The 15,288-nt window shown below is 37.2% G+C and overlaps 2 protein-coding genes across 2 annotated transcripts; one reads left to right on the top strand and one right to left on the bottom strand.

Moving 5' to 3' along the window:
• Positions 1-1,534: 1,534 nt before the first annotated feature.
• On the bottom strand, positions 1,535-9,513 carry LOC129807671 (putative lipid scramblase CLPTM1). The gene is made up of 3 exons (XM_055857100.1): positions 9,259-9,513; positions 8,457-9,062; positions 1,535-3,002 (listed from the first exon to the last, which is right to left on the bottom strand). Exons 1-3 carry the CDS (start codon positions 9,313-9,315, stop codon positions 1,761-1,763), a joined length of 1,905 nt encoding a protein of 634 aa, XP_055713075.1. The 5' UTR covers positions 9,316-9,513; the 3' UTR covers positions 1,535-1,760.
• A 3,883-nt stretch (positions 9,514-13,396) lies between these two features.
• LOC129807672 (ubiquitin-60S ribosomal protein L40) lies at positions 13,397-14,215 on the top strand. The gene is made up of 2 exons (XM_055857102.1): positions 13,397-13,492; positions 13,709-14,215. The coding sequence occupies exon 2, from the start codon at positions 13,716-13,718 to the stop codon at positions 14,100-14,102; it is 387 nt and encodes a 128-aa protein (XP_055713077.1). The 5' UTR covers positions 13,397-13,492; positions 13,709-13,715; the 3' UTR covers positions 14,103-14,215.
• The last annotated feature ends 1,073 nt before the right edge of the window (positions 14,216-15,288 follow it).

The following is a 15,288-nucleotide window of genomic DNA, read 5'->3' on the forward strand; positions in this document are numbered from 1 at the left end:
GTAGTTTCCTCATGGAAAGGCCTGTAGACTCGTCGTAGGACCCGTCTCTCAAAGATCAGCAGCTTTCTCTCTGTGCAGGTCAACGGTATTGTTTCCAAACCATACGTTACGACTGGCTTCAGTATGGTTCTGTTATTGTAAGATCCTTTCGTATCACTTAATCTTTATTCTTGGTCACCTTCCACGTCTCATACAACAATCTTATTCTTCTTCTCTTTTTCCTTCTTTTCCCTTCTAAATTCCCCTTCCTGTCTTAAAGTGGCCCAATTCCCATCTAACCCTACATTTCACCCTATGACCAGCATGTCCAGTATACTACAGTTATTTTTATCTTTGTTGACCGCGAGACATTCCTTGATCGAAATATCGACGAGAGTTCAAAGAAACTTCTACACCCCGCCGCGAGTCTCTCATTATTACCCCCTATTCCGATTTCATTACTCGTCGTCAGCACCGATCCGAGGTATTTGAAGTCCTTAACAACCTCAAAATTCCACTCGTCCAAAGTGACATTCTGACGGGACTGAATGCTGTCTCCCATGACCTTCGTTTTACTTTCGTTAACCTTGAGTCCCATCCTGTCAGCTGCTGCGGTTACTTCGACGAAAGTCTAATTAACCGCGAGTATGGAGCGTCTCATAATATTGATGTCGTCGGCATAGGCCAACATCTGCGAGGACTTATAGTAAATGCATGATCTCTCATTATACCCGGATTTCCTCACCGCATACTCCAGGGCAAGATTGAAAAGGGGCGGGGAGAGCATCCCCTTGCCTTAAGCCCGAATCCACTCTGAAGCTTCCCGACTTCTCTCCTTCTGCATTCACTTGGCACATTGAATTAGAGATAGTCATCCTCACTAAGCTTGAACAGTTTTTTAGCCATCCATATATTCGTGATCAGAAAGTGGCGAAACACATTTTAGCAAAGTCTGGGCCCGAAATTTTGGTAGGATTATAGATATAGTAGCTAAGATTGTTAAAAATTTCATCTAATATCGAAAGTTCGAACTAACGGAGAGCGCTTCGACGCATCTTCGAATTCGAAAACATTGGGCTGCAACACAAAAGAACTTACCTTTTCACTTACTATTAATCGTATCGGAATATTTGTTACAATGTAATCATGTTATGATACTGTTGTTGGTCACATGTTGGAAGAAACTGCTAAGTCCATTTGTAGACCGCCTAGGATCGCCTTCCCCGCAATGTGGATGCTTCTTCCGTGAACGGAGTTTTTGGGTAGAAGCGGTGTATTAATATTACGTTATATCACAGTAAAAATGTCTTTTATTTTAAAAACATTCAGATCTTTGCACCAGGAAGGACTCGAACTGTGAGAATCGAGTTAGAGATCTCATACGCCCAAGACTCAACGGTCTTGCCTATTGCGCCACTGAGATCCCCACCTGTTCACTATTCCAAATAAGAAACGTCAATTAAAAAGATAAAAATAAAACAAAAACATCACGCCATCTGCTATAATAAAGAAACAAAATCAAAAACATGACTAAAAAGCATAAAAAGCTTGAAACTGGAATCAAAAAAAAGTTTATTAACATTTCCGTGAATGGTTTTCTTTTGTTCCTTCCTCAGGTTAAATTGCAGATCAATTGCAACAAATTTCCTCTATTTATTGGTAGTTTTATCTCCTAAGAGACACACACACTGATAATACACGAAAGGATTTTTTTTTTATCTATTACAATTCAGTTTAGAAGAATTTTATTTAGCTGTACTAAATGGATAAAATCGTTCAATTTAGTCCTTCTTTTTCTCTTCAACTGGCTTTGGTTGGGACATTTCTGGCGTTGGAACTGATGGAGTCAACTTCATTTTGGCTTCTCGTTCCATTTCTGCCGAAAAACCAAATTCATTGACCCTCTTAGCATCCACTTTGTAGATCCATCGTTGGTACAGGAACACAAAGAAGACTATATCATCACGGAAGCAACCTAGCCTATACATTGTGGGCATCTTGATGACAAAGGCAAAGATGTCATCGATGAAAGTATTGAGGAATTTGTAGGTCATCATTCGCCATGGCAAATGAGCCACAGACTTGAGTTTATAATTAATAAATAGCTGTGGAGTCATCATGATGAAGCCAAAGGTCAGGAGGAATCCGTAGAGCATATTCAGAACAAAGGAGTACCAGCCTTTGTGCTCATTGTAAACCAGGGAATAGACACTGTATCCAATCAGAAGTGGAAAACAGAGCCAACCCAAATATTTAAATGCCAATTTATCGTACTCCTTCGTACTGGTTTCCACATAGGAACCTTTATCTGTAAAAGTGATCCTAGGCAGAAAGCCCAATACCAGTGAATCTCGACTTATGTGAATATTCACAACTTTCTGTATCTTCCACACCTCAATACCAAGTCCAATGAAACAACTGATACGAATCATAAAATTCGTATCATTATCCAGGACATACAGCAGCACAATCACCGACTGAAAGACCCCAAAGAAAACACTCCGAACTGACAAACCCTCGAGACTCTTCCTATTGTTCCAGAACTGAATGTCATTCTTAAAGGCCAGAATCTCAAAGACACTGTGCAAGATAGACACAGCTGCTGTCAGTCCTAAAATTAACGGACTCGTATCCAGAAGAGCTTCTTTCAGCGAATCCTGATCCTCATCTTGCTCTTCTGACGCCAGCATATCCCCAAACACTCCACTCGTCCACTTATTCTTCATCGACTGTGCCGCATAGAGTTGCCACTTAAACAGTGACAAGGGCTGAAAAGTCAAGTGCAATTCCAGCACATCAACAGTCTTATTGAGTGGCTGGTAGTCTCGCATCATGTTCCAGTAGTCATTGAAGAAGAGCACCGGCAAGTACGTATGACCTCCGGGCAGGAATGTGATGTATTCATCGAAAGGAGCTGGCACTGAGCCGCGCACCCAATTTGTCTGATCCGTCACGAGATTTATCGTGAGATTCGGATGCCAGTGAGACACAATCTCTTCAGTCACTGTCGCATCACTCTCCTCCTGTAAATGAAAGTCAGCACACGAGACAAATCTATAGGTTTACATCATGATTTCCCTAACGAAGTCGTATGGAACTCCGTATCCCGTTCACAAATCAAGTACCGTTTCCCAATTGTCGAAGGTAGAATGTCAGATCAGGCCTCGACATTACAAGGGGGATCAGGAATCTTCGTTTATTTCCGAAAAACGAAGATTTCGCATTTACGGATCGCTAGCTTTTCCAATGGAACACTTTAATTGCGAGGTTGTAAACTTCTCCGTCTACCTTGGATCAACAAACATAGCCTTCAACAACATCTCAACAAAAGTCCGCGCACGGCTACTGAAAGTCAATGAGGCCTATTTGTAGGAATGCTACCCAGCAACGAAAATGATTCGCGGTTGAATAGGCTGCGACGGTGGCAGCCTCCTAATTTGTTCGGAGCGCGGTGGCCACCATGATAAACTTCTTCTAGTTCAAAGCGGTGGCCAACGCTCTAGCGCCACTGACTGTGCATTGAATAGTAGTCACAAAGGGTCACGCTATGTTAAATTCCCATAAGGTGACTGGTTAGTTGTTCAGGTATTCTTGTACTGTGGTACCAACCGCGAACTTTCGTTGCTGGGTACTGACCCACATCGGAGCATGCTGGAGTACCCTCTATCGCGAGCCTCCAGGAGTAGGGCCCCGTTTCCCATTTCCAGGGATCTAGCTGTTATATCACCCTTCAGAGTCATCAACCCAACTGAACAGTGATTGGTACCGTTGGCTTAGAAGTCTTCCTCAGGACGGGTTTTCTCCCATCAATCTAGACTCTACAGTTCTACTACATATTTCAGCCTATCAAGAGTGTTTCAGTACAGAACCTTAAACATACGAAGCTACTTCAGTATAGAACTACGATCCTGGAGGGGAATTCTGTAACGCTCTAGCAATACCATATGACAAATTGGGTTCGAATCTTACGAGAGCTTTTTCTAAAATGCGATTCTGTAGCCGTGACATTGCCATTTCAGATCACGTGGCATTGTCAGAAGTCACATATTTGAGATTTCTGGCAATTCAAATGACAATGAACTTTGTTAAACAAATCAACCAAGACGTACTGTATTTTCATAAAATCATCAAGGGATTTCATTAAAAAAATGAATTGCATTTTCGAACTCATATGATATGACACAAAAAAGCTCAATTGGCATTGTCAAGTTTCGAACTCACGCGTGATAATGCCACGAAAATTACATAATTCCCCTATACTGAAGTCATCACGTATTAGACTAAAACGAGGGTAATCAGGAAACAGAATTGCGAACTTTTATCGGCGTTTGGGAGGAGGATTCTATGACGGATTTTTGGCTCTGTATGTGAAAAGGACGATTCCGAAGCGTATACAACCATCTAAGAGGTGTATCAGCGTTACCGAGCAACTGTCGTCAACTAATAGACCTCAATAGCCTCCGGTGGACTGGGCATCTGGTTCGCAAGGATGAGAACGACCCAGCCTGGAAAGTCTTTGAGGGTATACTCTAGTTCTACTGGAAGTAAAAAAGCAGTTGGCCTCTGACCAATATCCAGTGAAGTGCTCCCGCAGAGAAATCGTAAAATTCCCTGTGTACCCTCATTAGGATTAGTGGAGATACTTAATACAATTTTCAGAGACAATATCACAGTTTGACCACTGAGGAAGGCACACTGTAGCGCCGAAAGCTTTGGCAAAAAATCCTGTGTGTTTTTTGTGTCTCTGAAAGGAGAAACACCACTGACGCACCCGGAAGGAGGTTATCTCCCTGAGTTTTTGAAAAGTAGACTCTATGCTTAAAAGAAATGAGACCGGCTCAGTCTCCGATGAACCTACAGCGTGGACCAAGATGCCAGCCCGTTTACTGTGCAGTATTAGAGAACAATGCCGCGTAACAGGTTCGAATGGCGACGGTGTGCGTGGAAAAGTGGGTTTTTTTCAATTTTCAGTGGCAGAGTCTTTGATTTAATTTTTGATACTTTTTCGATAGTTTTTGGATTTTAATTTATTTGAGAATTCCAGGGGGTTTGAGGGCAATTGGGATATGATTTTCAGGTGTTGTTTTACTATAAATCAACTGGGTTATAATACAGAAGGGTTGGGTTTTTCCTGATGGAATAAAATATAAATTTTCTAATATAAAACAAAATTCAAAAATCTATGGCTGCAGGCACTTACAGTCTCCTTTAACTCTTTCGCGTCTTTAGGGTAATGTCATGACTCGGGGAAAAAAGTTTTTTTTTGGGTATTTACATTAATTGAAATCTATCTGTTCGTGCACGACATCATAATAGAAGGATGTAAGATTCTTGGCTCATTTTCTCAAGACTCCAGTTAGATTTCAATTAATGTAAATAGCCAAAAAAAAAACTTTTTTCCCCGGGTCATATATGACCCTAAAGACGCGAAAGAGTTAAGACCTTGAATTTTTATCTACACCTAATTCCTCTATAAAAATGTCCTATAAAATTCTATAAATTCCTATAAATCCTATAAATTCCTATAAAAATTTTAATCTCCTACATTTCATTTAATTTCTCTATATTAAATAACTTACTTCTTTTTGTATTTTTATCTTTTTTTCACTAATTTAATTCTTCATTCTTCTCACGCATCTACTTCTAAGCTTAATGAGCTTCTTTTGAGCTTTTTCCCCTATTCTATGTCCATTATTGCAGTTGCAATAATGAACATAGAATCTATGAATATTAATTCTATCTTACTTGACAAGCGTCAAAAACATCGAAATTTTTCGATTTAGCTAAGGAGGCTAGAGATCTTCGAATAAGGTTCTTCTTATGTTTCACGTAACAAATACTCAGGATCCAGGAGCCCATTCTAATACGTTTTGATTGACTTCTTGGCTCCCCAAAGTTTACTTGAAGGTTAGTATTTGTAAATTGTACCCAAAAAAGTCTCACGCATGATAGCATTGTTTAGCACGCGATTTCGCGCCTTTTAGATTTATTGGATTTTAGGCTCATGGGAAAGAATGAAATTTTCATGAAAAATTATTCTCTTGAAATTTTGCATTTGTTGCAAATGCTTGCCCCTACAAAAAATCGCAATGGAAAATACTATTTATACACCTTATTTAGCATTTGGCGTGAAATTAATATTGTAAAAAATTAAGGTAGTTTGAAGTTCCGGTCTGCGCAGATTTCTAAATAAACTAATTTAGAAATCCGGACTTTGATAATCTTGTAAAATAATTTATTAGTTATTGCAATTCTTAAATACGCGTTGAAGATTTTTTATCAAGTTTTTATAGTTTTCACCAATTTTTAAATCGGTATATATGGAATCAAAAGAACTTCATTTTTTTCGGTTAATGAACGATTTGTTTTTGAGGTCACATTAAAATCACGAAAACAAAAAAAATATTTACGTATTGTAAACTTTTTTAATTTCTATTTTTTTTACGTGGTTTTGTAGTTCAGCTATATTTTTCTCAGTTATTCTCAGTTCCTCACGTATTTTTTAAGAGAATGGTCTCAATTCTGAGAACAAGATCATGGTCAAAATTTCAAGCTGTCAAATATTTCCAAGATCAAAGATTTCATTCTGACACGAAGGATTTGTGGAACTTAAAATATCTAATGGTGTCTACACACTAGAAGCAATTTTCGTTAAAAATTGCCTTTTTTAATTCTGACGTTTCTGCCTACAAAGATAGGGGAAATTTTCTTTAAAAAGACATTTTTTAAAGAAATTTCTGATAGTGTGTAGCGGCCATTAGCTAAAGCAAACAAATATTTCAAGAATTTCCACACTTAACGAAACGTCACTTCTGACAAATATCTTTATTTTTTCTGCAAAATTTGTAGAAATGTCCCCATGTAAATTAGGAAAATTAATTATAGGCCGCGAGTCTAAATGAGGAGGACGTAATACGATACACAGCCTCTTCCTCTTAATTCTTATACGGGCTTCAGACCTAAGGTTTAGCTATATGGTTTTACTACTCTAATTTTTTGTCAATTACGATTTTTTGGAAAAATTTAACTTAGGATTGAATTATTAAGGACAAATGACCTATTAGGCTCTCAAAAAGCAATAAAATTGCTCGCAATTTAAGATTTTGAGTCATTCGGGAACAACACTATCAACAATTATCAACACTATCAACGATCAGGCGGAGTTTCTAAATTCATGACGTCTAGTGAAATTTACGAGAATTAGCGACATTTGCGCCAGAGTGGTAAGAATATAAAATTTACTTTCGAGTGTTGTTGGGTACTTTCCGAAATGTCAATTGGTTGAGAAAACAAATGGAGAGTTATATGCAATGTCGCAAACTCTTAAAATGCGTTAAGATTCGAGTAACGGGAAGGCCAGAGTGCTCCTATCTGTATGAAAAATGCATTGATATTGCCATTTTGATTAAAACACTGTATTTTTCATGCTAATTTTCTTTTTATACAGACATATTACTCGTCAAGGAAAATTTCCGTATGAAACTCTTCAGACTGTTAGTATCTTGGAAATTCCAAGCACCTTTGGGAGCTCCTTGGAATTACTTCAAGAAAATAAGAAATTAGAGATGTCTTGAAATATTGCCTCTTGAAATCCACACTGTTTGCATCTTGGATTGAAAGATTTTAAGACATTTGACAGATTTGACGTCTTGATCTTGATTTTTTGATTTCGGAATTACCAAAATCTTGGAATTTTCTTGATTTTGATCTCAGAATTGAGGTTATGTCTATTATTTTCAGTTGATTGCTTAAAAAAATCTTGTTGCAGAAAAAAAACTTTCATTAATTCCCTTTTATGGCCTCTACACATTGAAAGCAATTTTCGTCAAAAATTGCATTTTTTACACAATTTTGACGTTTGTGCCTATAGCATTGCATGTAATTTCCTTCAAGAAAGCAATTTTTGATGAAAATTGCTGCCAATGTGTAGAGCCCTTTACCTGGCAGATAATTAATTCACAGAGAATTTGACAAGCTTGTTTCGTACGGCAAGTGAAATAATATCAAATCCCGTGGATGACCTTTTTGAAGACCACTATTTTTATTTTTCTGTTTCGTTTTCTAGGTTATTTTTCTAATTCTTTTTTTTTCTTTTCTGTAAAAATTTTGTGTAGTTTTTTTTAAATTCCGTTAATTTTTACTAAAGGTTAAGAAAAAAATGATTTTGTCATAACTTATATTTCTAAAACCTGTTCTATTCGAAATAAATATTTTTGTCTTTTTTTTTGTTTTTAGGCATGTGTAAAATGTCAAGTTTAACCTAGAAAAACTATTTTTTCAAAAATATTTCAAATATTTCACAGATGATGAAACTTTCATGAAAATTTCATTGTGCTCCCGAACCCTAACGAGGTAAACAGCAGCTTTTAAAGAATCTAGGAAGGTTGCGTGAAGTGGCTCGTGAAAGCGATACCCAGGGCCCAAGAGTTCATGGTCAGGAGAATAGAGACAAGGCGAAGTGTCTGGAAAAGACTTACCATGCTAAGTGGATTCGTGGTCTCTCCTGTGATGAGATTGTGCGTCTTGGAGCGCTTGATTCGCTTGAATTTATTGAGCATCCTCCTGGAGTAGCTCACATGGCGTCCTGCGTAGTTTTCCGTGTCGTGAGGATTGGGACTCTGACCAGATTTCACCACGTAGGCATGAATGTAGATAGATCCATTGTTCTGGAGTCGTTGTGTGGCTGGGATTTGCGTGCTATGACTGTAAATCCCATCCTTATCCCTGCCACTTGTCCAATCTCCATAAACCAGGCCCATCTGCTGCCACACGAGGAATTCTGGCCGATTGAAGTCGGCAAAATTGTAATCTTCAGACACATACACATAGAGATCGAACATCACGCCATTCTCAAAGTAATTCCAGGCGGTGGTGCGCGGAGCTGCGGGGGCTCCGGGCTGACTGGTGGGATCTGGGGTTGAGGCAGGGCGTCGGAAGAAGGAAGATATGAAGTAAATCACAAGAGCCCGGATGATTAGGGACTTTGTGATGGCAAAAAAGGACTCCATACGACTTGGCTGTTGCTGCTGGGCTGGACCCTGAGCAGCTGCTGCTTGAGATCCTTCCGCCGGAACAGCTGCAGCCTGAAAAACCATTCCCGGATTTTTTTTGTTCAAAACCTCCACAGAGAGCCAAACTGCCAAGAAATCTCCCAAATTTCCCAACTATCCCCCATCCCATCTCCCCAAATGAACTTTTGGGGATAAACAGGATTGTCTAAGAACCTGATAAACCCAGAAATTTCCACGGATTCCCTGGGAAAAGTCCTTGAAAACTTACCTCATTGTTCCCTGTTTGTTCAGCATGATTCCCAATCAATGGCTCAGTTTCTGCCATTTTTCACGCACTTCCACTTCACTCTAGACAATTTTTAATTCACAAGATGCTAAATTAACTATCACAGGTGATAATGTGGCCTATTTTGCATGCATTTTCATGCAAAAACGAGGTGAAAAGTGCTTAGATTTCGCAAAAAAATGCCTTCCCTCGCCAGCTGGCTGTCAAAAACTGAACGAAAACTCAGATTGGCACCACTGACGGCACGTGTAATCGTGCGATGTAATAAAATTCAAAGTTTCAACGGTAGGCGTAATAAAATAATTTTCATTACATACAAGTCATACAAGTATCAATATTTGTATGTGAATTTTACTGATGACTTTTTATAAATTATGATGTGATCGATTTACTTTGGTTTTGTTTTGAGTGATACTTTTAAGACCGAGAGCAAAGCCTGCGAATTCACTGCAATGATGTATAAAAATTGCATACCGACAGGAGATTTGATCTTCTTGCACCTTTTGGTTGGGAAATTCTAATATTGGTCTTCTTGAGCCAAGTCGTTTATGTACAGATTTTCTCTCTACCTGCCGCATTTTCTCCTTTAACCACACACCCTTCTCTGCGACACGGTGTTATCACACTAGAAAATTTCACATTGAAAAGTTGCTAATTAAAACTTCTAGAACCACTCGAAATCGCTGATTTAGCCAGGACATTATTGCTAGAATTGCTCAATGTCACGATGACATGTGGGTTGTCGGATGAGTGATTTTGTTTTTGAAGCATTTCAGTCGTTTGAGTAAAAATGTGTGATTTTAGTGAAGAAGAGGAAGTTCTCATCCTGTACACTGCTTTTGTGTTGTGCAAAAGGACCCGCCAAGCGAAAAGAAGGAGGGTGTGGGCGAGAGATTGGCTTTTAACGCGACCTTCACATGGTTTCGTTGAAAATCTTTATGACAACATCGCAAGTGGAGCTTTTTTGGACACAATGATTTTCTCCGAATGACTTCGGAGGAATTTGAAGAGCTTCTTCAAATCGTAGGGCCTTATCTACAAAAGAAAACTACGAAAATGAGGGAGCCAATACTACCCAAATCCCGACTGAGTTGTGAGTTCCGGCGATTGGTGACTCACTTTGTCGCAAATGGCCTGAAAACCATCAGATCGGCTGCCTCTATTTTTATATTCCCGGCAGTTGTAGTCCCAAGTTACGGTTTCCTGATGTACAGCCTCAATTAATTCGGTCACCATCTCATTTGACCACGAAATCCTAGAAGTTTATGAAGGAATATATAATCTCGAACACATTTTTGTTTAGCTTTTTTCTTACTTATCCTCTTCACCTATCTTTTTCAATGCCTTTTGCCCTTTCTTCTCCATCTCGTTTACGATAAATTGGCACTACTTTTAATCACAATTTCATCACTAATAAACTGGTGGGAGAGTTGTGGTGCAGAAACTACCCGAATGACTGCAATAAAGTAGTACCAGATGCAAATGTAATGAGCAAATTTTGCTCATTATTTGCTCATTATTTGCTCATTATTTGCTCATTAGTTATCAATCGTATTTATGCTATTTTAATCTATTTAAACCAATTTTTGTAACTCGAGTCTACTTTTTTATCACTAAATGAATCGATTTCTAAAAGTTCTTGAAGAAAATTGCACAATAGGGCATATATCAGCAACAATTGATGTGAATCACATGAAAATTTTCATGTGAAATTCTCTAGTGTGATACCACGGTAGTCAGTCCTTGCTTGATTCAGAACTACTTCCTGATAATTCTCATCAATTACTCCGTTCTTATGGTCAGCAGGCTCTTCCGGGTGTCTCTGATCATGATTTTAGTCAGTTCTCCTTCGGTATGCCAGAGATTGACAAGTCAAATCGTTACCGATTTCGATTTGTGAGAGATCTCAAGCGGGTTGACGATGATTCCCTTCTTCGGACTGCTGCTAATTTAGATTGGCAGTCGGTTAATCTCTTGCTATCGACCAATGATCGGGTCGAGTTGCTGAGTGCTCTATACACTAGGAGCAATTTCTTTAAAAAATGCCTTTTTACAGTACATCTTCTTTCCCACTAAAAATCACACGGAATACCGAACTTCCATAAAATGATCTGAGTGTAAATTGTCAACAAAAAATCAAACTTGCAATTGTTTTTCATTTCGTGAGACTTCTACACAAACTTTAGGACTCATAAATTCATTTTATATTAAAGATTTTCACATATCGTCCTTTAAATCAGCATTTGTCGTAACTTCCTTTTCATAACTTTTCAAGAGACGAAATTTTCATTTCAACTTTATTTTTCTTAAAAATGAGCCCCGAATGTAATAATTCTGAGTAAAAATAATGAAAGTGCCACTAAAAAACTATAAGTTAACTCGAGAAAATCTTTATAAAATGATTTAAAAGTTTAAATATTGATATATGTCCGAATAAACACAATAAGGTTTTGTCGTAACTTCCATAGTTTATAAATCCGTAACTTCCAATGTATAGAAATCGTGTAAGTTACGACAATTTTCAAAAATGCATTACATCAATTTCAATGTACCCCTAATAATATTTATTTTGCTTATAAAAGTTTGTGTTTCTCAAGTGCGTTTAATAAACAAAATTACGCCGATTCTAAATATGTATATATCTCAAAATTGCAAAAATGAAGTTACGACAAATACTGATTTAACACTAAACCTACCAAGATCCGGTCAAATTGACCGGTTTAAAATTAACACATATTTAAACGGTACAATGTCACTGTCAACCTTAATTAATTTCTTAAAATATCCATGTAATATATTTTCCAGTGTTTAAATCTTAATTTTTTGCTATTTTCCAAGACAAATTCGTTGAGTATCACACCCTACCGTGGTTTGTAATTTGACCGAAAAACGACCAAAAACGGTCGGTAGGTTTAGTGTTAACTGACGATATTTTTTTTTTATCATTTTGATATTTTAATATCATTTTGAAAAATTAAGAAAAAAATGCAGTTTGTATTGCACAGTTACTGAATCAATCAAAATTCTTAGTCTTCTTAAAAAAAAATAGGAAATAAACGAAAAATATGGGCGTATAATACCATATTGGTGTAAAATGTCACCTTTTTATATGGAGTTGGCGTCAGAAATGAACATTTTAATTGCTTTTACTATATAACCTAAAAAATCTTAACAATTTTTTGAGTTTTGTCACGATTCGAAAAAGTCGCAAAAATTTGTGAAAATGTGAAAATATTGTTTAAAAATTAAATAATATAAAACCAAGAATTGTTGTAAAGTGTTACTGCAGAGAAAAATAAGGTGAAATTCAGCTTATGCCTTGTTTTTCTTCTTCGAATTTCTGTAGGAATTTCACATAAAATTTTCTTTAAAAAAAAGCGCAAACTATATATAAGAATTTGAAAATTTTACAGGAAAATATATTGATATGAGTCCTAAAATCCTTGCCAAATTGCTAGGAAAAATTAAATGCAATGGAAATTGGCTCTTTGCTACGAAAATATCTAAAAATTCACCTGGACATTTGTTTTGTTAATTTTTAGAAAATCTATATAAAAATGACAAGAAAATGGGAAAATATTTATTTAAAAAAGGAATTTATGAGTCCTAGAACAGCTGTAGAATTCCTTATGAAATGAAAAACTATTGAAAAAATGCTTTTTTTGTTGAGAATTTCAGCGCTGGCATTTTATGCCAGTTTGGTATTTTACGTGATTTTTTGGCTCGTGTTTTAAATTTATTTTATAATGTTAACCAAATGCTAAGTTGGTCGAACGATTTTTTCAAAACTAACGAAATTTGTGTGAGATTAAATTGTACTTTGAATCAAACTCTCGTACTTTCTCAAAAGTTTTTGTGGTAACATACTTCCTTTTCATTTTACACGACTATAATGTATGCAAACATTCAGGAAGAAGCACATAAATATGATTTTCATTCACCTAGAATACGGACCTTCTAACATAACCTCACAATTGACATTTTAAATCCAAACGGCGTTCGAATTTGATAGATTCAGATTTGAGAGACTCTACTGTAGTTGTATGGTTGCAGTTTTTCAGCTGGGTTGGAGCCGTTCTTTTAGCTTTCAGTACGTCTGCTGGGTAAGCTGGTAAAAAATGAACTGCGGCTAACTTAACTTCTTTTTCGTCAAGTTCTGTCATCAATCCTTTCGTCGAGTACTTTTTTGAGGTTGTCTCCACGTTGAGCGAAATCTGTAAGTTTTTCACGATTTTCATGAAAAATTCTCTTTTAAACCTTGCAAAACTTATTGAAAAGCAATCTGTGCTGTATTTTTCACTACATAATGTACGAAATCTTTGGTTTTTCCGAGATTTTTGCGATGAAAACAGAAAAATTCTCAAACGTCAAAACACTTCCGAAGTCAATCAATTTTTTTTTGAGTTTTCTAACATTCTTCCTGGTTTTTCAGCTTCAAAATGCAGATCTTTGTGAAGACTCTTACGGGGAAAACCATCACCTTGGAGGTGGAACCCTCAGATACCATTGAAAATGTGAAAGCAAAGATTCAGGACAAGGAGGGTATTCCTCCGGATCAGCAGCGTCTGATCTTTGCCGGAAAGCAGCTTGAGGATGGCCGTACACTCTCGGACTACAATATCCAGAAGGAGAGCACCCTGCATCTCGTGTTGCGTCTCCGTGGTGGCATCATCGAGCCATCGTTGAGGATTCTGGCCCAGAAGTACAACTGCGACAAGATGATCTGTCGCAAGTGCTACGCCCGGCTCCATCCCAGGGCCACCAATTGTCGTAAGAAGAAGTGCGGACATACCAACAATCTCCGTGCCAAGAAGAAGCTAAAGTAGAGTGGATGGCTTGGTTGGAGAGGAGGCTTCCGGAAACCGGATTGCTGTTTCCGAATGCTCTTGGCTCTTTGTAATCGAAAATTCTTGTGGTCAATAAAATGACTTCATCTCAATTTTAGGCTTTTTTTTTCTTTGAAATGTTTGTCAGGAAAGTCCCTGGAAAGTTTTTTCAGTATTGGGGAGGAATTTCGAAGTTCTTTGAATTTGTGAGAAATTGAGCATAAGAAAATATTAATAGCTTTCCAGGATGTTTTATGGCTCGCAAAGTGACCAAATTAAAATAAGAGATAAAGGAAACGACAAGAAAATTTTCATTTCACAGATTTTTCTCATAACCTCAATTTTTTTTGGTAAAATTTGCCGGGAAAGTTAATGATGATGAGGCTAGATTAGCTTATTGCTGGTGAGATTCGAAATGTCGCCAATTTAGAGAACACCGTCTGTCTCTACAGCTCTACAGTTTGGGAGCAATTTTGTTCAAAAATTGCATTTTTGACCAAAATTGACGTTTTGCATATAATTTTCGTCAAAAAAACAATTTTTGAACAAAATTGCTCCCAACAATAATGAAAAACGTGAAAAACACGTTATTTTCCTCCAGAAACGAATTTTTGCATTAATATTTTGTGGATTGATTCATAAAGGTATTTTACAGAATCTCATTCTAGTTTAGCCGTTTTAAAATTTCAGCTTAGGTTAACCATAACCTTAAAAAAGTTCAAGATATTCTGGGTGAACACAAGATGCTAACACTCAGGAAAATATTGCTGACATTTTATCAATTATTTCACTAAAAAGCCTTTGTTTTTATCTGGAATATTTCGAGTGACAGAATTATCTAAAATGGATAAAAGGCAATTTTTGCTCCGATAAGAAAATTGTTTAATTTTACTGTTCGAACTTAAAGAGAGAGCAGTTTAATCAGTTTAATCGTCTTTTTTTTTCAACTTGTCACCGTCCTGAAGCCTAAAGCCTAAACTAAACGGTAATAGATATAAACTTCCGGTCTTCGACGACCCCCAATAAAAATAAAACAATATCTACGGACGTTTTTTCTTCCCTCCCCCACCCCCCTCAATCCCCCAAAAACCATGTTTTTTCGGTTTTTTTTTTTTCAAAATTGACCCAAGCTTTTTCAATGATTTTCGGATATGTCTTTTAGAGGTTAGTTCAGGCGAACATTTCA

This window comes from Phlebotomus papatasi, chromosome 3 (genome assembly GCF_024763615.1).
Source record: "Phlebotomus papatasi isolate M1 chromosome 3, Ppap_2.1, whole genome shotgun sequence".
NCBI lineage: Eukaryota > Metazoa > Arthropoda > Insecta > Diptera > Psychodidae > Phlebotomus > Phlebotomus papatasi.

Bases quoted from the DNA above. Each gene is read 5' to 3' on its own strand.
- LOC129807671 (XM_055857100.1), bottom strand. From the start codon at position 9,315: ATGGCAGAAACTGAGCCATTGATTGGGAATCATGCTGAACAAACAGGG. The intron at 9,063-9,258 runs GTAAGTTTTCAA...ATGGTTTTTCAG, and splicing joins AACAAACAGGGAACAATGAG to GCTGCAGCTGTTCCGGCGGA. The intron at 3,003-8,456 runs GTAAGTCTTTTC...TTTCATTTACAG, and splicing joins CCACGAATCCACTTAGCATG to GAGGAGAGTGATGCGACAGT.
- LOC129807672 (XM_055857102.1), top strand. From the start codon at position 13,716: ATGCAGATCTTTGTGAAGACTCTTACGGGGAAAACCATCACCTTGGAG.